At 36.5% G+C, this 24,935-nt stretch overlaps 3 protein-coding genes across 7 annotated transcripts in view; 1 reads left to right on the top strand and 2 right to left on the bottom strand.

Moving 5' to 3' along the window:
* Positions 1-118: 118 nt before the first annotated feature.
* Positions 119-3,103, top strand: LOC123867003 (programmed cell death protein 2). Of its 2 annotated transcripts, XM_045908828.1 has the most exons (7): positions 119-247; positions 359-566; positions 875-1,054; positions 1,253-1,411; positions 1,502-1,597; positions 2,005-2,301; positions 2,902-3,103. In XM_045908828.1, exons 2-7 carry the CDS (start codon positions 387-389, stop codon positions 3,061-3,063), a joined length of 1,074 nt encoding a protein of 357 aa, XP_045764784.1. In that variant the 5' UTR covers positions 119-247; positions 359-386; the 3' UTR covers positions 3,064-3,103. The 2 variants fall into 2 exon arrangements, with proteins under 2 accessions (XP_045764784.1, XP_045764783.1); XM_045908827.1 differs by lacking the exon at positions 119-247 and having other exon boundaries at positions 292-566.
* LOC123867006 (transmembrane protein 242) lies at positions 3,042-4,972 on the bottom strand. The gene is made up of 4 exons (XM_045908832.1): positions 4,764-4,972; positions 4,486-4,587; positions 3,713-3,849; positions 3,042-3,248 (listed from the first exon to the last, which is right to left on the bottom strand). Exons 1-4 carry the CDS (start codon positions 4,795-4,797, stop codon positions 3,090-3,092), a joined length of 432 nt encoding a protein of 143 aa, XP_045764788.1. The 5' UTR covers positions 4,798-4,972; the 3' UTR covers positions 3,042-3,089.
* Positions 4,973-13,534: 8,562 nt separating this feature from the next.
* Positions 13,535-24,935, bottom strand: part of LOC123866999 — a 30,064-nt gene continuing 18,663 nt past the window's right edge. For all 4 annotated transcript variants that reach the window (XM_045908819.1, XM_045908818.1, XM_045908815.1 and 1 more), the window contains 10 exons: positions 20,526-20,629; positions 20,172-20,373; positions 19,303-19,543; positions 18,341-18,810; positions 17,482-17,600; positions 16,449-16,558; positions 16,113-16,209; positions 15,907-16,029; positions 14,846-15,017; positions 13,535-14,204 (listed from right to left, as the gene is read on the bottom strand). In XM_045908819.1, coding sequence (XP_045764775.1) covers positions 13,678-14,204; positions 14,846-15,017; positions 15,907-16,029; positions 16,113-16,209; positions 16,449-16,558; positions 17,482-17,600; positions 18,341-18,810; positions 19,303-19,543; positions 20,172-20,373; positions 20,526-20,629 — 2,165 coding nt within the window. In that variant the 3' untranslated portion in view covers positions 13,535-13,677. The remainder of the gene's footprint in view (positions 14,205-14,845; positions 15,018-15,906; positions 16,030-16,112; positions 16,210-16,448; positions 16,559-17,481; positions 17,601-18,340; positions 18,811-19,302; positions 19,544-20,171; positions 20,374-20,525; positions 20,630-24,935) is intronic.

Here is a 24,935-nt window from a genome sequence, read left to right on the forward strand (position 1 = left end):
GCCGGCGCTCGCCGACATACGCACGGCACCCCTTAGAGCGCTTTCCAGTCAGTTTTAACAAAAAAAAAAAAAAAACAACTCCAAAAAGGCAGAGCACGCCCGCCAGCTAACACCACCACAAACGAAGTTACACTGATTAGCTTAGAGAATCTCTATGTATAATTAGTTATTAGTATGGAGTATGGACTGGTCACTGGACTTCGTCTGATAGAGAAAAGTTTTTTTTTCTCTCGTCTGAAAAAAAATGGTACCTATGTAATCAGTAATCACTAGTGGTTTTTTTCTGTATCTGTTTCCAACTTTGAATTTCTCTTATCTCTATTTGATTCATAAAATAATAAATTTTCATATTTTCTAGACTTAACAGAGTAACGTTGAAGAGTAAAATGAGTGATAAACATGTAGATATCGGTTTTCTTGAAGAAAAAAGTAACTGGTTGTTACATCCTAGATTTTTTCCAAGTAAAGTGGGAGGAAAGCCAGCATGGTTAGACCTTAAAAACATACCTGATCCTGCTAAATTAAACTGCAAAAAGTGTAAGGAACCTTTGATTTTTTTATGTCAGGTATGTATTGTGTTATAACTAGTCGAAGTATAAAGAGGATCAGTAACAATAAATCGGTACTAGCCAAAAACCAGGTGTTATTGTTAGTTTATTTATTGGATTTTTGTGGTGCCACACAGCACATTTATTTCGCCCATCACGCAGGAGCCATGTGTACTATACTTCTCTGTGTAATTTACTTTTCAAATTAAGCACTCAAATCAAAAGGCTCATAGCTTTATGAACACTGGTCTTAACTAATTAAATGTAATAAATAGATCCTTTATTTGTATTGTACTTACAACAAAATAATACCTACATTGTTACAGGTGTATGCTCCATTTGAAGAAAATAATGATTGTTTTCATCGAACAATCTTCATATTTATTTGTCCAAAAGGTTCTTGCTGTGACATAAATTCTGCAGAAAATTTCGTAGTACTACGTTGTCAGCTACCACGTATGAATGATTATTTCTCTTTTGAACCGTATGAAGAAAATGAAAAGGAGGTAATAAGAAGCAGTTTTTTTTATAATGTCATCCTTTCCAACTTAATGATTGGTATAAATGGTGATCAGTTACATAATAGTGTTACTTTACTATCTTTAAATTGGTAGACCCCCCACTATTTGGCCCTTCATACTGATGATGATGATGACTAACTTTACATAAATTTCATATTTTATGTAAGTACTTAATTCTTTTAGGATTTTCCGATGGAAAAATGGGCAAAGTTGTGCAACGTTTGTGGAATAAGAGCACCATCTCACTGTTCAAAATGCAAAAAAGTTTATTACTGTAGTCGCAAACACCAAATCCTTGATTGGCAAAAGGAACACAAAAGCATTTGCTCTGACCTGCAAAAGGTATATTTACTATTTCATATTTATTTAATTCATATATAAAATTGATTTTCTATATTGAATATAGTTACTTAAAAAAGATTTATTTTTCAGACATGCACACCATGTCCCAATAATTTTATAGTGACTGAAGCAGGAAAATCATTATTATTTAAAGAGTGGGAATTAATAGTAGATGAAGAAGATAAGGTATGTTCTAATTGCACGACTTTTTAATACATATAATATCATAGATATAAAAAATAAGATCATTACTCACAGAAATAATAGTGCTAAGTGGAAAGATGGAAATTGTATGTGAAACACACCTTGAACAATATTTTTTATTTAGCAAGATTGGACCAGATTTGTAAATGCCTATGCTAATAGTAATAACAATTAATAGGAACTCAAACTTATGAACTATTAATAAGTTTGTGCATTCCAAATAAATGGTTCACATAATTGTTTGATTTGTAATCATCCCTAGGTTAGTGTATTAAAGTGGTAACATAGTAGATATTTATTATATCTCTAAGCTATAATACTATATACTTAAGCAAAGATTTCTTGTTTTGATTTTTGCCAATCTATTTCATTGCATAATATTTATGTAGGAGGAAGTCACTGCTGAAGACTCAAATCAAGAAATGGAGAAACTCAGAAAAATGATGCAAGAAAAAAAAGCTGGTACATTGAGCAACGTTCCTGATAGTGAATTAGAACAATATGTAAAACCATTACCAGAAGATAAGGTTTACAATAAATTCCGTAAAAGAATAGCGAGACATCCAAACCAAGTACTAAGATATGACCGAGGAGGTGCACCTTTGTGGATTACAAAAGTTTCAGGAAACTTAATAACTGTACCCGAATGTCAGTACTGTAATGGAGACAGACAATTCGAATTTCAAGTAAGTTTAATGCAGTTAGATTTTAGAAAAATGATGAAACCCTAAATTATGGTACAACTAGATTATCCTTGAGACTTTGTATGCAGGAATTTAGGTAATACCATATGTTCATCCTCTAGGATGCAAGCTATCTATATGTAGCAGCAAAATGGCATATACGGGAAGTTAGCCATACTACACAGATGGCTGGCTGGATGGCATATACGGTTAGTTACAGACTAATCCGCGAGATGTTAAAGCAACATCTCTAGACCATTTCACTAAACCAATCTAGTGATATCATAGAATACTGAGCATAGTTTAGTGACTAGTGAAACATCTGATAATATTACCCAATAGAACCTAAGTGCCAGGCCTGTGGCTGGGCACATGGATATTTATGTTCTTATCTAACCTAATCAAACTTTATATTTTTGCGCACTTTTCTTCCTCTGGGATTTTGCGATTACATCGAATATGGTTCAGTGGATATGGCCAACTCCCGGTTTATGCCATTTCGCTGCGACATATATACCAAATTCGCCAGACCAATCCAGCCCGGCTAGCATGGGCAGTAGTGTGTATTCCCTTATGATAACATTGCTATTCTTTTTTTTTCAGATAATGCCACAATTGTTGAATTTTATTAATGTTGGTATTGAATTGAATAGTATAGATTGGGGTGTACTAGCCATATACACTTGTAAAGCTAGTTGTAATAATGGTCCAGCATATAAGGAAGAGTTTCTTGTCAAACAAGATTTAAATAATGAAACAATTTAATGATTGAGCTGAAAACAATAAATCCTTTATTTATCTGTTACATCTTGCATTTTTTTATTTCCATATTCTTCTGACAAATATTTCATTAAATCATTCATTCCGCTGAATTCTGTTCTAGATTGTGGTGGATTATTTTTTGGTAAAATTGGAAGAAGGTTTCCCATTTTGATTCTGAAGTCTTTTAGCTAAACAGAAAATAGCATATTAATGCAATGTTAACAAGAATATTAGTAGTGATAGCCTAGTGGTTTAACTATCTGCCTATTTGGAGGAGGGTCGAAGATTCGATCCTGGGCACACAGACCTCTAACTTTTTAGAGGTATGCCCCTTTCAAGCAATTAAATATCACTGATTTAACACTTAACAATGAAGAAAAACATATTGAGGAAACCTGACGCATGCCAAAAAATTTTTCATAGTGTGCTCAAAGGTGGACGAAGTCTGCCAATCTGCACATTTAATTTATGAACTAGTGCTCTGCTACATTCAGACCTGCTGGCAAGTGATGATGCAGCCTAAGATGGAGTGTGCCTGCCTACAAGATGCCTATCTAAACCTTTCTGATTCTAAGCGGAGACTGGGCTGGTGATGACATATTTCATTATGTTAAAAATATAGTAGAAAATAAAAGAGTAATATAATACTTACATCTTTAGCACCTGATAATTTCCATATGCCATAGCATAAACATGTTGTACCACCAATTGCATACAGTGTCCCCCAACCCAGTGCTCTTAGTGCCAGCAAGGCACCTGCATCCGCTAATTCAACACTGCCATGTATTCCTTGATGGAAACAAAAGCAAACATGAAACCTAGTTACTACTATGGTGCCAGTGCTACTAGAATATACAGTTTAATTTCAGCTTTCTTGTGATAGAATTTCCAGCTTAAAAAATTGTTTGATATCCCTGGTTAGTACCAGTACATGCATGGCAGGCATGCAGCTAGCCGCTAGAGACTCCATATTATTAAAGTGACTGCTACCTTTTCATGCTAAACCAATTATACTATATTTTGATATAAGTACAGAGATAGTTTGCATTCTGGAAATAGAAATAGGGCTACTTGTAATCCCAGAATATCAGAGTTCCCGCAGGATTTTTAAAAGTCTATCCATGCTGGTTTTAACTTTAGGGCTACTTTTTATTCCAGCAAAATTGGAGAAAGTTTCAAGCATCATTTTGGCTCTAGTTAATAAAATTTTAATATTTTGAACTGATTACAAAATTATATTACAAGTTATATTTACTTATCTAAAAAATATAAATATGCAGGGCATATTATTTTTATAGTTTTGTACAGCATACATTTAAAAGTAGGTAGGTACATAGGGAAGAATTGCGAGGTTAAATATGTATTAAGTATAAATTATTAATAATTTATGCTAGACATGATTTCGAATATTAATGATTTATACACCTTTATTGAAATATTTTGGATCAGTTTTTTTTGCTGCTGCCAAAGTCGTTCCAAATCCCGCAAAAGCAGAAATACCAGCGATTGTAGCTAAAAATGCTCCGGCTGAAATATATAATAAATATTCCAAATTAGAGTTTTGAAAAGGGGGATCACAGATAACTATTATACCAGTCTATAGATATAAAAGATTCAACTTTTATAGAAATCAAAACGTAATAAAGCAATCTCAATGGGGAAAATAGTCACAATTTTAGCAGGTATATGCACATTTTACATAACTTTAATTCGTTGAAGTCGTTCTTCGTCAGCCATTGATATACCTATTTTCACTTTTGTTATTAATTACACGCCTGAACGATCACTGTAAGTGAAGTTTACGTTTGTTGATCTACATTTATTTGTTTAAAATTTATTTTCACCACCAATCAAAAAAAGAATTCTACAAAAACTCGCTAAGATTTTTTTTTTTTAATTTATTTTACGGCCCTGGATACCAGTCCTTTAAGGCCTCTCGCTAAGATTTTTTCACTGAATACAAAGAGCAATCTATCTACGTTTTAGTTTTTATACTATGGGTTTTACTTTCCAGTGTATTTTACTCTATGGTTTGTACGACAGGGATCTTTTGGCACTTGGAATTCTGTGACTTGGATGACCTCTTTCAAAATCAATAGGGGCATGAGACGGGCCTGCCCGCGCGAAATTCAAATTTAATTTGGTTTTTCGCAATTTGTGAGCTAATACGACAACGTACGACAAATTGCGAAAAACCAAATTAAATTTGAATTTCACGAGCATGCCCGTCGCTTCCATCTTATTTTTACCCGACTGCGGCAAAGCCAAAAGGAAGGGTTCTGATTTTAGCATTCTATGTATGTATGTATGTTTGTATCCAGATTCTGTGTGTTCCACCGTAGCGCCTAATCTAACTACTGGGCCGATTTCGATGAATTAGGTGTCAATTGATTCGTCGTAAAGGTTCGGGTGACATAGGCTACATTTTATACGAAAAAAATTGACCTAACGGATGTTACATGAAAAAAAGCGGGGATCTTCAAAATTTTTTTTTGCTATTGTATCGAGTGGGATGTCAAATGAAAGAGGAGAAAATTTTGATTTCATAAATATAAATGTACTACAACATTAAGGACGTCTTTGCAAAATGAATAGGTATCGAAATTGCACTACTACATAAGTACACTGCCCACACGCACACAGCTGCGTCAAAATGAGTGAATCGACTTGATTTTGATACTTTGATATTTTTATTTTATTTTATATTTGGTCATCTATTTTTTTTTAACAGTTTTTTTTTTAAATATGTATCTTGACAATAATACAGTAAGTAGAACAGTGCCTACAGACTAAGGGTCTGATGATGAAATATTTCACCATGACTTCTTGGCAATGAACAACATTTCCATGCTTATGAAATTATGAGCTCCTACTATGACTAAAATAATCTGAGAAGGATAGCATTACATTACCTCCCGACTTGATGAAATTGCATACTTTGGAACCTACTACTGGAACTCAGAGACGAATAGAGCTAGGTGTTTCGAGTTTGGGCTCATTTTCTTAGTCATGATGAGATCTTACCTCCGGATTTGTGGAGTGACCTGATGGTATACCTCGGAAGTCACTATTGGAACTCGGAGACGAATAGAGCTAGGTGTTTCGAGTTTGGGCTCATTTTCTTAGTCATGATGAGATCTTACCTCCGGATTTGTGGAGTGACCTGATGGTATACCTCGGAAGTCACTATTGGAACTCGGAGACGAATAGAGCTAGGTGTTTCGAGTTTGGGCTCATTTTCTTAGTAATGATGAGATCTTACCTCCGGATTTGTGGAGTGACCTGATGGTATACCTCGGAAGTCACTATTGGAACTCGGAGACGAATAGAGCTAGGTGTTTCGAGTTGGGGCTCATTTTCTTAGTCATGATGAGATCTTACCTCCGGATTTGTGGAGTGACCTGATGGTACACCTCGGAAGTCACTATTGGAACTCGGAGACGAATAGAGCTAGGTGTTTCGAGTTTGGGCTCATTTTCTTAGTAATGATGAGATCTTACCTCCGGATTTGTGGAGTGACCTGATGGTATACCTCGGAAGTCACTATTGGAACTCGGAGACGAATAGAGCTAGGTGTTTCGAGTTTGGGCTCATTTTCTTAGTCATGATGAGATCTTACCTCCGGATTTGTGGAGTGACCTGATGGTATACCTCGGAAGTCACTATTGGAACTCGGAGACGAATAGAGCTAGGTGTTTCGAGTTTGGGCTCATTTTCTTAGTCATGATAAGATCTTACCTCCGGATTTGTGGAGTGACCTGATGGTATACCTCGGAAGTCACTATTGGAACTCGGAGACGAATAGAGCTAGGTGTTTCGAGTTGGGGCTCATTTTCTTAGTCATGATGAGATCTTACCTCCGGATTTGTGGAGTGACCTGATGGTACACCTCGGAAGTCACTATTGGAACTCGGAGACGAATAGAGTTAGGTGTTTCGAGTTTGGGCTCATTTTCTTAGTAATGATGAGATCTTACCTCCGGATTTGTGGAGTGACCTGATGGTATACCTTGGAAGTCACTATTGGAACTCGGAGACGAATAGAGCTAGGTGTTTCGAGTTTGGGCTCATTTTCTTAGTCATGATGAGATCTTACCTCCGGATTTGTGGAGTGACCTGATGGTATACCTCGGAAGTCACTATTGGAACTCGGAGACGAATAGAGCTAGGTGTTTCGAGTTTGGGCTCATTTTCTTAGTCATGATGAGATCTTACCTCCGGATTTGTGGAGTGACCTGATGGTATACCTCGGAAGTCACTATTGGAACTCGGAGACGAATAGAGCTAGCTATTTCGAGTTTGGGCTCATTTTCTTAGTCATGATGAGATCTTACCTCCGGATTTGTGGAGTGACCTGATGGTATACCTCGGAAGTCACTATTGGAACTCGGAGACGAATAGAGCTAGCTGTTTCGAGTTCGGGCTCATTTTGTTAGTCATGATGAGATATTACCTCCGGATTTGTGGAGTGACCTGATGGTACACCTCGGAAGTCACTATTGGAACTCGGAGACGAATAGAGCTAGGTGTTTCGAGTTTGGGCTCATTTTCTTAGTCATGATGAGATCTTACCTCCGGATTTGTGGAGTGACCTGATGGTATACCTCGGAAGTCACTATTGGAACTCGGAGACGAATAGAGCTAGGTGTTTCGAGTTTGGGCTCATTTTCTTAGTCATGATGAGATGTTACCTCCGGATTTGTGAAGTGACCTGATGGTATACCTCGGAAGTCACTATTGGAACTCGGAGACGAATAGAGCTAGGTGTTTCGAGTTTGGGCTCATTTTCTTAGTCATGATGAGATCTTACCTCCGGATTTGTGGAGTGACCTGATGGTATACTTTGGAAGTCACTATTGGAACTCGAAGACGAATAGAGCTAGGTGTTTCGAGTTTGGACTCATTTTCTTAGTCATGATGAGATCTTACCTCCGGATTTGTGGAGTGACCTGATGATATCATCGGAAGTCACTATTAGAACTCGGAGACGAATAGAGCTAGGTGTTTCGAGTTTGGGCTCATTTTCTTAGTCATGATGAGATCTTACCTCCGGATTTGTGGAGTGACCTGATGGTATACCTCGGAAGTCACTATTGGAACTCGGAGACGAATAGAGCTAGGTGTTTCGAGTTTGGGCTCATTTTCTTAGTCATGATGAGATCTTACCTCCGGATTTGTGGAGTGACCTGATGGTATACCTCGGAAGCCACTATTGGAACTCGGAGACGAATAGAGCTAGGTTTTTCGAGTTTGAGCTCATTTTCTTAGTCATGATGAGATCTTACCTCCGGATTTGTGGAGTGACCTGATGGTATACCTTGGAAGTCACTATTGGAACTCGGAGACGAATAGAGCTAGGTGTTTCGAGTTTGGGCTCGTTTTGTTAGTTATGACGAGATTACACCTTGAAACTTGTTGAAGTGCTCTGAAGGTATACTTCAAAAGCCACTATTGGACTTTCGAGTCGAGTAGAGTTAGATGTTATGAGTTTGAGCTCGTTTTGTAAGTTCCAATAGTGACTTCCGAGGTATACCATCAGGTCACTCCACAAATCCGGAGGTAAGATCTCATCATGACTAAGAAAATGAGCCCGAACTCGAAACAGCTAGCTTTATTCGTCTCCGAGTTCCAATAGTGACATCCGAGGTATACCATCAGGTCACTTCACGAATCCGGAGGTAACATCTCATCATGACTAAGAAAATGAGCCCAAACTCGAAACAGCTAGCTCTATTCGTCTCCGAGTTCCAATAGTGACTTCCGAGGTATACCATCAGGTCACTTCACAAATCCGGAGGTAACATCTCATCATGACTAAGAAAATGAGCCCAAACTCAAAACACCTAGCTCTATTCGTCTCCGAGTTCCAATAGTGACTTCCGAGGTATACCATCAGGTCACTCCACAAATCCGGAGGTAAGATCTCATCATGACTAAGAAAATGAGCCCAAACTCGAAACACCTAGCTCTATTCGTCTCCGAGTTCCAATAGTGACTTCCGAGGTGTACCATCAGGTCACTCCACAAATCCGGAGGTAATATCTCATCATGACTAACAAAATGAGCCCGAACTCGAAACAGCTAGCTCTATTCGTCTCCGAGTTCCAATAGTGACTTCCGAGGTATACCATCAGGTCACTCCACAAATCCGGAGGTAAGATCTTATCATGACTAAGAAAATGAGCCCAAACTCGAAACACCTAGCTCTATTCGTCTCCGAGTTCCAATAGTGACTTCCGAGGTATACCATCAGGTCACTCCACAAATCCGGAGGTAAGATCTCATCATGACTAAGAAAATGAGCCCAAACTCGAAACACCTAGCTCTATTCGTCTCCGAGTTCCAAGAGTGACTTCCAAGGTATACCATCAGGTCACTCCACAAATTCGGAGGTAAGATCTCATCATTACTAAGAAAATGAGCCCAAACTCGAAACACCTAGCTCTATTCGTCTCCGAGTTCCAATAGTGACTTCCGAGGTGTACCATCAGGTCACTCCACAAATCCGGAGGTAATATCTCATCATGACTAACAAAATGAGCCCGAACTTGAAACAGCTAGCTTTATTCGTCTCCGAGTTCCAATAGTGACTTCCGAGGTATACCATCAGGTCACTCCACAAATCCGGAGGTAAGATCTTATCATGACTAAGAAAATGAGCCCAAACTCGAAACACCTAGCTCTATTCGTCTCCGAGTTCCAATAGTGACTTCCGAGGTATACCATCAGGTCACTCCACAAATCCGGAGGTAAGATCTCATCATTACTAAGAAAATGAGCCCAAACTCGAAACACCTAGCTCTATTCGTCTCCGAGTTCCAATAGTGACTTCCGAGGTATACCATCAGGTCACTCCACAAATCCGGAGGTAAGATCTCATCATTACTAAGAAAATGAGCCCAAACTCGAAACACCTAGCTCTATTCGTCTCCGAGTTCCAATAGTGACTTCCTAGGTGTACCATCAGGTCACTCCACAAATCCGGAGGTAAGATCTCATCATGACTAAGAAAATGAGCCCCAACTCGAAACACCTAGCTCTATTCGTCTCCGAGTTCCAATAGTGACTTCCGAGGTATACCATCAGGTCACTCCACAAATCCGGAGGTAAGATCTCATCATGACTAAGAAAATGAGCCCAAACTCGAAACACCTAGCTCTATTCGTCTCCGAGTTCCAATAGTGACTTCCGAGGTATACCATCAGGTCACTCCACAAATCCGGAGGTAAGATCTCATCATGACTAAGAAAATGAGCCCAAACTCGAAACACCTAGCTCTATTCGTCTCCGAGTTCCAATAGTGACTTCCGAGGTATACCATCAGGTCACTCCACAAATCCGGAGGTAAGATCTCATCATGTCTAAGAAAATGAGCCCAAACTCGAAACACCTAGCTCTATTCGTCTCCGAGTTCCAATAGTGACTTCCGAGGTATACCATCAGGTCACTCCACAAATCCGGAGGTAAGATCTCATCATGACTAAGAAAATGAGCCCAAACTCGAAACACCTAGCTCTATTCGTCTCCGAGTTCCAATAGTGACTTCCGAGGTATACCATCAGGTCACTCCACAAATCCGGAGGTAAGATCTCATCATGACTAAGAAAATGAGCCCAAACTCGAAACACCTAGCTCTATTCGTCTCCGAGTTCCAATAGTGACTTCCGAGGTATACCATCAGGTCACTCCACAAATCCGGAGGTAAGATCTCATCATGACTAAGAAAATGAGCCCAAACTCGAAACACCTAGCTCTATTCGTCTCCGAGTTTCAATAGTGACTTCCGAGGTATACCATCAGGTCACTCCACAAATCCGGAGGTAAGATCTCATCATGACTAAGAAAATGAGCCCAAACTCGAAACACCTAGCTCTATTCGTCTCCGAGTTCCAATAGTGACTTCCGAGGTATACCATCAGGTCACTCCACAAATCCGGAGGTAAGATCTCATCATTACTAAGAAAATGAGCCCAAACTCGAAACACCTAGCTCTATTCGTCTCCGAGTTCCAATAGTGACTTCCGAGGTATACCATCAGGTCACTCCACAAATCCGGAGGTAAGATCTCATCATGACTAAGAAAATGAGCCCAAACTCGAAACACCTAGCTCTATTCGTCTCCGAGTTCCAATAGTGACTTCCGAGGTATACCATCAGGTCACTCCACAAATCCGGAGGTAAGATCTCGTCATGACTAAGAAAACGAGCCCAAACTGGACACATCTAGTTCTTCTAGTCTTCAAGTTCCTGTCGCAGCCTTCGAAGTTCACTATCAGATCACTATCATGCTCAAGAAAAAAATCCAGCTAACGATAAAATGTGATAATAGGTACATAATATTATCATTATTATCTTACCTTGCCAAAATATCAGCACAATCACGGAATAAGTACCTATAAATATCAGTTAGGGTTTTGTCGAACTATTTTGTGTTCGTACAGCGATCTTTTCCACATCAAAAAATTATAGCAACCGACGCAGAGACCACCCACGAAGGCGGCTGGCCGCTGACTGATATAATTTTGAAATCATACCATTGCCTGCCCAATATCAAAATAACCCTTAGTGCACTGTATTAAGGTTTGCGGTTGAAGCAAAATACGTGAAAAATTTATACACGATGTTTTTATTTATTTTTATACTATTATTAATATAATAATCCTATTTTTTGAGGTGCACATTATGTGCTAACGGAAAATATTTATTAGAAGAATAAAATCCGTACGTAAACTGAGAAAAATGTACCTAAACTTGACCCTAAATCGTTAATTCTGCGTGGAAGAGGTGAAGGAAAATCGTTCTTATAGTATCAAAATTAATGATTTTATCAAAAAATTACTCGATCTCTGGAGATAAAGGACCAATCTATTTTTAGCAATCTGTAGTTCCAATTTACTTAGTATATTTTAGCCACAAAGCGTACCGAAAATCTATACAAGTGTGCAAATACGTCCTTAAAATATACTACCAAGCGATAGAAAAACAATTTTACAATATTTCAGCGTTTTTAAAACAATCGCAGTCGGGTTTTAGTTTTCAACTTTATCTTGTTTGTAAATGCTGTATATACACAACTAAACAATTACAATTTTTTTTGTTATTTTTTTTTATAAAATCAAACTATTTCCTTTCATAATCTACGCCAACACCAACACAGACGACATTAGAAATTTTTTTTCATCGATAATTCTGGGACATTGTTTCTCAAAAAATTTGAATTCCAATTCCTCTATCCTGGTGCTGCAGGGGACCTGACCACCAAAGCTGATGGGATTTAGAAATTGTCGGTTATAAAATTGTACTCAACTACACAACAGTATATACTCAACTCCTCAACCTTGATGCTGTAAGGAATTGCATCTCTAAATCTTGGTGATCCCACGCGATTTTCAAAGGATCATCCGATCAAATGGAACTGCATCGTGGGGATAGGCTATTACGGATAAGCTACTTTTGTCTAGAAAATCAAAAGTTCCCACTTGATTTTTAAAAACCTAAATCCGACTATGGAACCCTCGGTGCGTGGGTCTGACTCGCACTTGGCCAGTTTTTTTGTGATGTTACCACAAATCCATAGTTGCTGGTTTTTTGCTTTACCTTTTACTTGTGCTATAACTGCTATAGGATATTAGCATTGGCACTACCTGATGATTGACCCTGGAGTCAACGCGAAGTACCCTAGAGATCCTGATTCCCCCAAATTTACGTACGATAGACAGACAACAGAGTGATCGTTTATGGGTTACTGTTTCTTTTGAGGTATGGAACCCTAGATACCTGCCAAGAATTTTTAAAAACCCAAACCCACGCAATTTATTAAAACTAACTAACTAACCAACAGTGGCGAAATGTCCATGTAACCCGATTCCAATCGGCTTCCCTTTAAGAATTCGCAAAATATAACGTAAGCACTCACTACGTACTTAGTGACAAATGTAGGGCAAAAGTTCGATTATTATCATGCAGGCTACCAGAGTGAATGATGCTACCGTACCAAATTTGACGCCTAAAAATTTACAAGTGTCAGGGAAAATCTATCATCAATAGAAAATAGCTTCGATAACCCGTAACCATCCCGGCTTACTACTTAGTATTCCATCTCCTTCATTTCCCTATGAAGCGAACTAAGTCTGTCTCACTCTACGGGTCGCCAATATGGAACCACCAATTAAAGTGGCCCCGGAACGAATACGAATTCGTCTCTCTGACAGGTCAGCTAAATATGGTTCATAAGCAGATGCTCACCGGCTTATCGTACCTCCAAATTAAAATTTTTATTTATACTACTATTTTAATATTTTGTTTTTAAGGGTGATTTAATACATTCGTTTACCTATTAATTATGATATTCTGATATTCTGTTAGGTCAGATCTTTTTTTTGCTCCGGCTTCCCTTTTTCAGATCTGCACCCTTCGCCACTGCTAACCAAACCCACGCAAACTTCGCCGCCTAGGCAAAAAATAAAATCACAATATAGTTATTATGTGAAGCTATATTAGCTATATTACATTATTCTTAAAATCTTTACATTACCTTTATAAAACAAGATAGTGTATTAAATAGTAAATAATATTAACTAATATTTACATTTTATTAAAATAAATTTACATGAATAATTTAACATTCATTTCTTTTAAACCTTTTATGAGAGTCAGACATGACATCTTCTAATTTATTTATTCGTCTTCCTTTGAGAAAGGAATTATTACTCTCATTTTCACTAACATTTTGCCGAACACAGTTCACACTGGATACATTTTGATTATGTACACCATATTTTTTGTCATTTAAAGTTTTACTCTTATTTACTATTAAAGTGTTCTGAATGTCTTTAACCAAATCACTAGTGTGCAGTTTATAAATAATTTGGTTTTCACTGTTCTTCACAAATTCTGGCTTTATTTGCACAACAGACCTATTTTCACTATCACTAACTCTTATAGTTTTTCTAAGGTGTATAGTATCAGAGGAGTCAACATAATTCCGTTTCACTAATATTTCACCAGTAGATGTTTGTTTCACAAAGGTAATGGTTGGACCTTCAGTGTCCTTGCCTTCACATTTTTGGACTTTATTTAAACTTGAAGTACCCTTATCACCATCTGATCCTTCATCCTGCTGTTCTTCTGTTTCAATTAATTTACCTGGAATAACAAAGTATAATATTAGGTATGTTCTTTTCTTATGAATTTGACTAGCTTGGTTGCAATCAGACTTGCTGTCAAGTGATGATGCAGCCCAATATATAGCGCACTTGCCTAGAAGGAATTGAAAGTGGAGGGGAAAACTGATGCTGGGAGGGAATTCCATATCCTAGCCATTCAAATTAGAAACAAGGAGGCAAATCACATACAGGAGGTGTACATGTTCCTAGAATGAACTAGGTACAGGTACTGACCTTGACAATGCCTTTAGGCCTTTATATACAGTGGAGTTATTTCACAGTTTTCACCCATAGTGGCTTATTACCCAATTTTTGTTATTATTTTTAGACTTCCATTACTCAAAAGGAAAAAAGGAACCCTTATAGGATCACCTCGTTTTCTGTCTGTCAAGAAACCTATAGTTTCTTGACAGACAGAAAACGGTACTTCCCTTTGTGGTTACAGATTTTTATTTATTTTTATGCATAATAGTTTTTGTACATGATTTATCGTGCATAATGTCGAAAAATACGACTGTAGTACGGAACCCTCGGTGCGCGAGTCTGACTCGCACTTGACCGGTTTTAAATATATGCCCTGCATTCTTCAGTTTTAATATAAGTTATTATAAACAAAATTACCATTTAATGTTGGGAATGTGATGTCAGGCAAAGCTAAATGCGAATCTGGATTGAATTTGTGCATTAAAGTTTTCAGTAAGTTCGATATTTCTTCTCGTTTTCTTGTTACAACTATTTCATCAAACCAATTGGCTAATTGCTTTATGGGCAATGTATAATCCATTACTGGGTCCTGCAAAATATTTTATCATACTTATATAAAAAATAGACTTAAATTAACTCATATTAGGTAATGCATGCAACTTCATCTGTGAGGATTATTATTCTTCTCTATACTAATCTTATAAAGATTACGTTTGTCACTTGTCATGAGACGTGGCATACCGCTTGCGTGGCGTGAACGTTCACTTAGACTTACTGCGTGCAGTTACGACTATGGGTCCACGCGCGTCACTACGCACGTGTCACGTGTACGTGCTGCATACGCAATTGGTGTGAATCGGCCATAGTTGTAACTTTTTAAAGGTTTTCGACACAGTACCAACAACGTGCAATAGGTAGCACGCGAGTCGCATTACGTCGCATGTCACGCATAACCTATAGTCCATTTATTAATCCCGGAGACCAAAATGAAGGTTCGCGTGTTGCCTGTTTTTTACGGCTCTTTGATAGTGATGTGGTGCAATCGATACTTACCGATAAATATTAACCGATACCGATACTATATGTATGAGACAACAAAATGTGTTGAAAATAATTCCGATTGAAATGAAATAAGTATAGGTTGAGTCTCAATTTATGAGTTTTACACTATTGAAAAATTCCTTGGGTGGATTATTTTTGTATTTGTTGTTACTTACTTTATTCTTCAAGTCTTTCAAATAATCAAATAATATGTGATTAGTGATTCTTTTTATCTCGTAATTACATTTAGTAGGTTTATTTTGCTTACTATGCACGAAATGCTATTTTATTAACGATTTTATCTGAACCGGAACGATGAGGACAACACTATTTTTGCTAAGCTGGTATCATTGTTTAAAGTTTGACATTTCTAGTTGTCGTTTTGGTCTCTGGTATTAAAAAATCGAATATAGTTAGTATTTAAAAGAAACCAATACCTTAAAAAATTGTTCCACATATTGTAATAGATACAATCCACAATCAGTAAAATTATTTTGTTGTGGAATTTTTGGACAGCTTCCCTTGATGTTGTCTTTATTAAATACTTTGCTTTTAGATGTCTGCAACAAAAATATTGTATTATTCATAATGAATTAGACACCAAATTCATAACAGATAGTTTTGTTACAAGTGTTTAAATTACCTTTGCCTGATGTTCACATGTCAAGTAGTCACGTAGCGTCGCCACAACTCTAGATCGGGATGCACCAGCTAATGAGTCAAAAATAAGTATACAAGGCCTGAAACATACAACAAAGTATTGGTATGACTCAAATTGCATAAATTAAGACTTAACTTATCTATCCAATCTAAGTAGTAAAAATTAAAATAAATAAATGATTGAATGATTGAAATCTGACTTATGACAGTAAAACTATCAGTTTTTTTTTCAGTAGTTAACTTTTAACTTATTTTACAGAAAAAAATGCCCAAAACAAACGCCGAACGATGGGCCGAAGAATGGAAAAAGCATACATACTGTTTAATTGGTTCATTTTTCCTAACAACAGGCACTTCCGGTTTTTTTTCAGGCAGAGGTTTCTCTTGTTCTTCATCGTCGGTGTCACACTGCATATCTAAATCACTTTCCTGGAACATAAATTTATACCAAATGTAACTACTTTTATAAACAATTTTTATGAATATGGATTAAGTTTAGAAATATTATAGTCTGTGAATATTTATATCCACAAATAAACAACTCATTCTGTTGTACACAATCTCTTAACTAATTGACAGGTCTAAATCACTGCTATCCTTTTCTACAAGGAGTGTTATGAAATAGATAGCAACACATTTAGACAATTTGTTTTAGTTTAGAAGTTGTGTTCAATAAAGAATTACAATCCTCAAGAATGCGTACAAGTGTGTCGCCGAAAGGGATAAGTGTATACAATTCATTCAACCCGGTTGCCATGATGAAAATTTTACCCTGATCAATGTCTTACTAATAAGTACAGTAGAAATAGGTTAAATTGGTATTTGTAAGGGTTTTAGAATACATTAAAAACTTAAGTGTAAGTGTTGTATATTTGTAAGCTGGGCAACTGATCCTGTTTCTGTGTTCATACAGTTTCATAGACTTGTCAGGGTTTGTTGTTTGCCACAATCCTGAAGCGCGTCCATCACAATACAAAAGAAAAGATAAAAAGGCATAGATGTACAATTTTGGGCAACTTTGTGAATGGAGCATTTTATAAATAAGGTTATAGTAAATTAATTAATAACTGCAAAATCCTATAAAATATAATGTGTTACTAATGTTTCACTAAGTTCACTACTCATAATAGCCATCATTAATTTTACCTAAAATTATGGTCTTATCCTATTTTTGTGTAACAAATAGTAATCCTTTAATATTTTTATTTTAAAATTATTTTTTTCCAACAGATGGATAGAGGGAAAGAAAGCAAAGGCTTAGTAATAATATTTTATTGCCACCCTTCAAACCCTACAAACCCCTAGAAAACTAAATGTACAACAAATAATTAAAGTACTTTTACAATATTTACCTCAGCTTCAGCCTCATCCCTTTCACTAAGATTGTCAGAATCACAATTTAATGTTAATTGTTCCTGTTTAGTTAATGGTGTAATAGTTGTGCTGCCTATCTGCATTGACGACCTGCGCTCTGGAACAAACAGATGTTGATGGAAAACTAAAATAAAAGCTAACATCCCACAGTGAAGTATGATATTGTAAGATTTAATTTTCGATATTAAACAGGTACTTTGTTTGTTATGATACAATAGTTCCATTAGGTGGGACACAACTTTATTATTTGATTTCTTTCATTTCTACTTTATTCCTGTTTATATTATGGCTACTGTACTTTAGAAATATCTGTAGTACAGTCTTTTAACTAAACTAAAAAAACAGGTCTAAATGTATTGCTATGCCTTTCACAATGCACCTTGCAAATAAAGATGCCACTAAATGTATAATTTGGGTTTTAGAGATTGTGTACATTGTACAACTACTACTACAATAACTAGTCAAATCAGCGACTTTTATCAAATCTCAAAATACTCGCTTAGTAAAGGAGCTTGTATGAAATACTTACATATACTTTTGTATTTAAATCAACAATTTAAAATGATTAACAAACAAATAGCAGACATGGATTTTTCGAATTTTGGAAGACCCCTATTTAATCATTCCTAAGATATTTTTTTTTGATATAGGCACTATCCCAATTATCTACCTCATCTACATTAATTCACAAATTTGACTTACAAAAAGCATACATAGTTACCATATTATGAAAAAAAAATAAAAATAGATTGATTGATTCACTCACACTAAAGCTTGGAAACACTGTTTTGTAAAGTTAATAAAGATTTATTTATTGATTTAATTTAATCTACTTACCTCTCTTTTTAATTAGTTGTGGAATAACTGTTCTGTTGTCAATCATACTCCTACACCCCTCTAAGCTAGGATAACATATAATTGCCACAAACCAGTGACAATTTTCATTAATAGGAACTACAATAAAGTCTTTCTCAAATATATTGACGTTTTTTGTCCACGTTTTCACTCTTGCGTGCCGTTTTTGAGCTGGTGTTAAATTACTATCCCATTCGTGAGGATTCGAGTTTTTATTCACTTTGCTAGGTTTTGTTGTTAACCTTTTATAAAAAAATGTGCTAAAAATATGAGTCTTTTCTCTCTGACTGTGAGTTAAAACATCATGAACTAAATGTTTTAAATAAAAATCTATGATAACATCATTCAGGAACTGGTCCTGGGCTAGGCACATGTAATCTTCTGTATTAATTGGGATGCCTCCTTTTCCAGGAGGGTATATTAAAATCTGACGTATCTCAGCAGGATTAGAACTGAAATCAAAATTAAAAATATAATCAAGTAACTAACCTATCATAATTAAAGAAAATAACAACTTAATACAGTAAGTTAAACACATACAAATTGTTGAATCAGTTTCCATCTTCAGAGTATGTTCTAATTAGATTACTCAAGTGAAAGATTAACTAAAGCGGTGATAGCCCAGTGGTTAAGACATAGGCCTCCTCTTTGGAGGGCGCTGAGGTTAGATCCCAGGCACCTACAACTTTTCAGAGTTATGTGCGTTTTATGCAATTAAGTATCACTTGCTTTAACAATAAATGGAAACATCACGAGGAAACCTGAATGCCTGAGTCTGCCAATCCAAACTTAGCCAACATGGAGGGGCAAACCTGTCTCATTCCTCATTCTGAGGAATGGGATGGGGATCAATGAGCTGGTATGGTTTGATGATGATGATGATTACTCTCTCAACATCATATGACCCCTTTGTTGTTTGCTCACTATTAATAGTTAAAAGTTACCTTTTCGCTCCTGAAGCAATGGAAGCAGCGCTCATGGATCTTGTTGTCAATTTTGAGACATTATTACTCTCCTTTGGACAAGTTCTAATAAGGATTTCATTGGCCTCTCTATTAGTTAATTCATCCATTACTTTGCCAAATAGTGCCTTGAAGGTAAGTTTTGCTTCTTCAGTTATTACCTCAGGTAATAAAGTAATCCTTTTGTAAGGGTCTTCCTTTGCCATAGGATTATAATAAAAACCTATTAAAACAGTTCAAAATTTTTTTAATGCCCCAAAATTAATAATAATATATAATAATTTTAAGTGACTAATATTCAAAACTGATAATATTCTGATTAATATAATCAGAGTCCTCTAAATGTTTTGAAGAAACAAAAACTAGACATTAGAGATAACTGCCATCCCTTATTTCATGTCTTTATTTATTTATTTATTTATTTATTTACTATAGTACCGCCCACAGAGTTACACATTTTAATTATACATTTTGTTCCTTACTTTCTATTGCTCTTATGCAACTCCACTTACGGGCAGTCACAGCGTGCATTAACATAAACATAAGTCGTACAGTAAAATATAAAATATAATATAATAGCTAACCTAAGGACTATGAAAGAATACCTAAGTTATAAATTTTAAAAGAATATAATATTGTCTTCAGATTGATGTAGCAATAAATTTGTTATCCATGCAAACCATTGGCCCCAAAATGTACAGATCTAAGTGGCAAAATAATCTGATGACATAATTACATATATTATCAGGGGTTTTGCAGAGAATAGAATATTATTTGACATAACATGTAAAAAAAATACTGTTACTGTTTTTATTTATTTCCTAAACATGTGAACTGTTTAATCCACTTACCAGACTCATCCACCATATCTAATGCCTTCCTTATGTGTACACCACATTTGTTCATAGTATACAAAAAAACAACTGGTAACCCTTTTCCAAAATGCACTAAAATTCTAACAATCTCCTTCAATGGTATCTGAAGGGCAACCTCCCGTGCTTCATTTTTTAAAGATGGTGCAACAATCTTAATACCCCTTATTGATATGTGGACCTTAAAGAAATTAAGATGATCAGTTAAATAATCACTAACTTATTACCCAAACTACATTTATCTCAGTAATATTATTTATTTATCAATGACAATAATCACTTCAAACCCTGAGACACCCTTCAATACAATAAATACACTAATTAGGAAATTACCTTCTCTTTTGGTGTATATCTGTATGAACCTATTCTTATTGTTCTACAGTTGAGATAGGCTTCCACACCTTGTAAATTCTGGGAAAACTCTTCTCTGCTTTCATCTAAAACAATACATAATAAATATTTAACAAAATATATGCTTACAGACTAAGGCTATTCTCAGTAGGAACTGTTTACCAAACCAGAGGGAAAGGAGCAATCAAGGAGACAATAGGGGAGAGGAAATAATCAATTACCAATATGTAGTGGTTAGTAGCAGGAAAAGTACCAAAATCTTGTCTTTTAGGTATGCTTGGACCATTCTCACACGAGGCTAATTTTCAAGCCAACACAACTTATAGTATTTCTATGGCAGTGTGCACACGGAGCACCAGCAATGCCGATGCAACCTCTCTAGCGCAGCTGGCAGTGCTAATCGCCCGCACGTTGCCAATGCAACATTTCGTGGAGTTGCCGCCACACTCAAGTCATGTTGGAGGAAGATGCAAACAATATTTTTGTCAAGGAAGTTAAAAACATCCTTGCCTTTACGACTATAGGTTTGTGGATGATGCACGAGATTAAGATGTTACAGTAGAACTCCAATTATCCGAATTAATGGGGACCGGGACCCATTCGGATAATCAAATATTCGGATAATCGGATTTTTTTAAAAAAAATTGCCATTGGAGAGAATAAAAGCTACGTTTTGATATTGCACTATTTTTTTATTGAATTAAATGAAAGAAACATGAAATTTTCACATGTTTTAAATATAAATAAAATGTACTTATGTACAAGTTTAGAAATAAAAATCATTGTTTTTTAAACATCTCCGTTAATGTAAGCTGTTTTGCGGTCTTCAACCGTTTTCGGGCAGCCAGGTCACGCATTCGCTTGACGGTAAGCAGTTGCAAGTGGTCACACTCGGGCTGACGCTCCATCCACTTCAAAGCAGTCTCGAGGCCGGCAAATGCTTCACTAGCTGATGGTCCAGCGTCTACTTCAACATCAGCAGAAAGTTCTTCTTCCACTTCAACATCTTCTCTCACACTTACAACAATTTCATCGTCATTGAGAATTTGAAAACCAGGGTCAGACGTGTCACAAGCCATCCACTCTCCTACATCTTCAGCACTTACTTCTGTACAACCAGGAATTTTTACAATCATTTTTCTTATTTCCTCTAGTGACAACGCATCTTCATCATCATCATCCTCTCCATATTCTTGTTTCTCATTTTCTTCAGATTCTTTTTTTTTGTTCTTCTCAGACGGTAGGCCTTTCAGTTTATTCCACGCACGTCTTAGCGTCACTGCCGTAACCAAACTCCAAGCTTCCGCTACCATGTAACAGCAGTCCTTTAAATTTATTTTGCTATGATTTGCCAAAACCAATTCTTCATCTTCAGCACCTTCGATCAGCAGTTTTCTCAGCAGTTGCCTTCTGTAATGGCGCTTCATTGTTTCAATAACAGACTGGTCCATGGGTTGCAGCAAACTTGTAACATTGGGAGGCAAAAACGTCGTTTTAAACTGCCCATTCTCTCTTTCCAACAGTTCTGCTGTAGGATGAGTGGGTGCGTTATCAACAATTAAAAGCACCTTACTGCCTTCTTTTCCCACCGATTTTTGGTGCTTTTTCACTTCAGGAATAAACACTTCATCATACCATTCGGTAAACAAAGCTGCAGTCATCCAGGCCTTGGGTTGACTTTTGTAGAAGAGTGGAAGTTTTTTTACGTTTTTAAATGCTCTTGGATTTCTTGACTTTCCTATCAAAAGAAGTGGCAGTTTATGATTTCCAGTGGAGTTGGCACAGTTAAGCACTGTAACACGTTCTTTACTGACCTTATGTCCAGGGGCACTAGATTCCCTTTTAGAAGCCAAAGTGGTTTTTGGTAATGCTTTCCAAACAAGGCCAGTTTCATCGGCATTATAAACAAACTCCGGATCATAGGATTCTGATGCAGTTTTAAATTTTTCAATAAAATTTTCAGCAGCTGCAGAGTCTGCTGAAAGCTTCTCACCAGCCAAATCTAACTCGCGTACACCATGCCTGAATTTAAAATTCCTTAGCCAGCCGTTACTAGCCTTAAAAGATGAATAACCAAGCTTTTCTGCTAAGATTTTGGCTTTTTCACAAAGGATTGGACCTGAAATCGGATTTCCCATAGAACGTTGCTGCAAAAACCATTTAAACACGGCATCTTCCAAATTTTTGTTGGTTGCTGACTTCATTGTTTTCCTGGAGGAACTTCCATCTTCATTTTCAAGCACCGAAACAAAGTTTAAAAGTGTTGACTTACTGTTTTTAATGTCAGAAATTGTTGCTTGTCCAACATCATAAATCTCAGACAACTTCTTACCCGTTACACCTTTATCGAGTTGCTCTATAATTTTCAGTTTGTCCGCTAACGATAGCACAACACGTTTTCTTTTCGAAGCCATGGTATAAAAACAATACAGTATTGTACACGCACAAACAAAAGTAAGCCGTAGCGAAAGAGTAGCGTCCTGGAGCAAGGTCAATAGCACACTGGCTAATCAAAACAAACAATGACAGGTGCGCCGTGACTGCAATGCGCCGGAACTTGTCTTAACTTGCCGCCGTGCCTACACCGACCTCGCGGGGGGAAGTCAGTGTAGGCACAACGGCAAGTTAAGACAAGTCAAGACTTGACGCGCAAACACTGGCTTCGCGGGGGGAAGAATAATAGCGCACTTAGACTTTTTTTGGACAATTTTTTGTGATTCGGATAATCGGCGATTCGGATAGTCGGAGTTCGGATAATTGGAGTTCTACTGTACTACTAAAAAACTTAAAAATCTTGATATCTTGTAGGAAATACTACCCAAGTATATTAAATAGGTTGTATTTTTATTCAGTACATTTTAACATTTCAAACGAAATCCAAACAGTCAAAAGACATACTATATTCAAGTTCCTAGTGAATGTGCAGCGAAATGACTGACATAAAAAAGTTGTTATTTGTCTAAATTGTATAATATTTTTTGACACATTGCAAAGAAACTTGTACAGATATAAGGTTGATTGAGTTTTAGGTTGTTTTTTGTCCAGCTTCTACTAATCTTGGCATTTATTCAACATCATGATCAACCCATTGCAGGCTCACTGTAGAGCCGAGCCATTTACTAAATTACAACATAATAATGTTTCTTTATCCCTGCTAATATTTATAAATGCAAAAATATGTCTCTGTCTGTTATCTTTTCAAGACCCATCGGTTTTACCAATTTTGGTAAAATTGCATCCAGGGATTGGAAATAGACTACTTTTCATTCTGGTCAATCAAACAGTTCCCACAGGATTTCAAAAAACCTGTGGGAAATCCACATTGGCAAAGCTGAGGTGTGAAGATGCAGACTGACAAACTACTTTTTATCCAAGTTAGTTAGTTAGTTAGTTAAGAGTTTCCATTGCATTTTTAAAAACCTAAATCCACACAAACAAAGTCATGGGCATCAGCTAGTTTACCTATAAAAAAGAAAAGTCCTATCTCACTGAATGACTCATCAACACTGGCCCAAATCATTGGACCTAGAAAGTTGAGATTTTGCACTGAGGTTCCTTTTGTAATGTAGACAAGGATCAGGCTAGATTTTTCAAAATTCCCATGAGTGCAAAACTACAAGCGGTCATTAATTTTTAAATAAAAAGTAAATTACATTTATTTAAGTAAAAAGTTAATTCACTCCAACTGTCCATTTCTACCTCAATATTTTTTTCTCATCTGCCACCAAACATTAATTAATTATTATTACAAGAGATATATGCCATCACTATAACTTTAGTCTCATGTGTCGCCGAATCAGCAACACTCAATAGGTTTTCAGTTGGGAGGGCGGTGAAGCAAGAATCCAGTGCATGTGGAAATAAACAGGTTTGATGCTGCTCTCTATGTTTGTCAGCTAATGCCCCCATGCCTAAATAGTATTGATTATAGTTTTAAATTAAGCGCTTAACACATTTTGACATTGAGAATGTAATAGTAAAGACTGCACCTTCATAATAAAATAGTTTATTAGTAGTCTAATTCAGTATGTTCGAACTTAAAACTTTTTTAATGCAGCAAGGGCTTTAGATTTTACTGATAGTCTAGGTTTTTGGTGTGAATAGATTTGAAAAATAGAATACGAAGGAACTTGCAAGGTGCGCAATTGATCGATTGTTTGACAACCGGTGCACAAGTTTCGTCCAATAGGTAGTAAATAAGCGGAACATCTACAGAAGAGTGTAAACTACATTGAAATTGGCAAAATGTTGCAAAATTGGTTAATGTATACTCGCACACCGAAAAGAAACACTAAATAAGTGGCTTTGAATCTTTTTACAATGTTGAAATCGGTAGAATACTCAGAATGAGTTTCGAAAAAATATTCTGATATTTAGTTTTCTTTTATGGTA

This window comes from Maniola jurtina, chromosome 7, assembly GCF_905333055.1.
Source record: "Maniola jurtina chromosome 7, ilManJurt1.1, whole genome shotgun sequence".
Classification (NCBI taxonomy): domain Eukaryota; kingdom Metazoa; phylum Arthropoda; class Insecta; order Lepidoptera; family Nymphalidae; genus Maniola; species Maniola jurtina.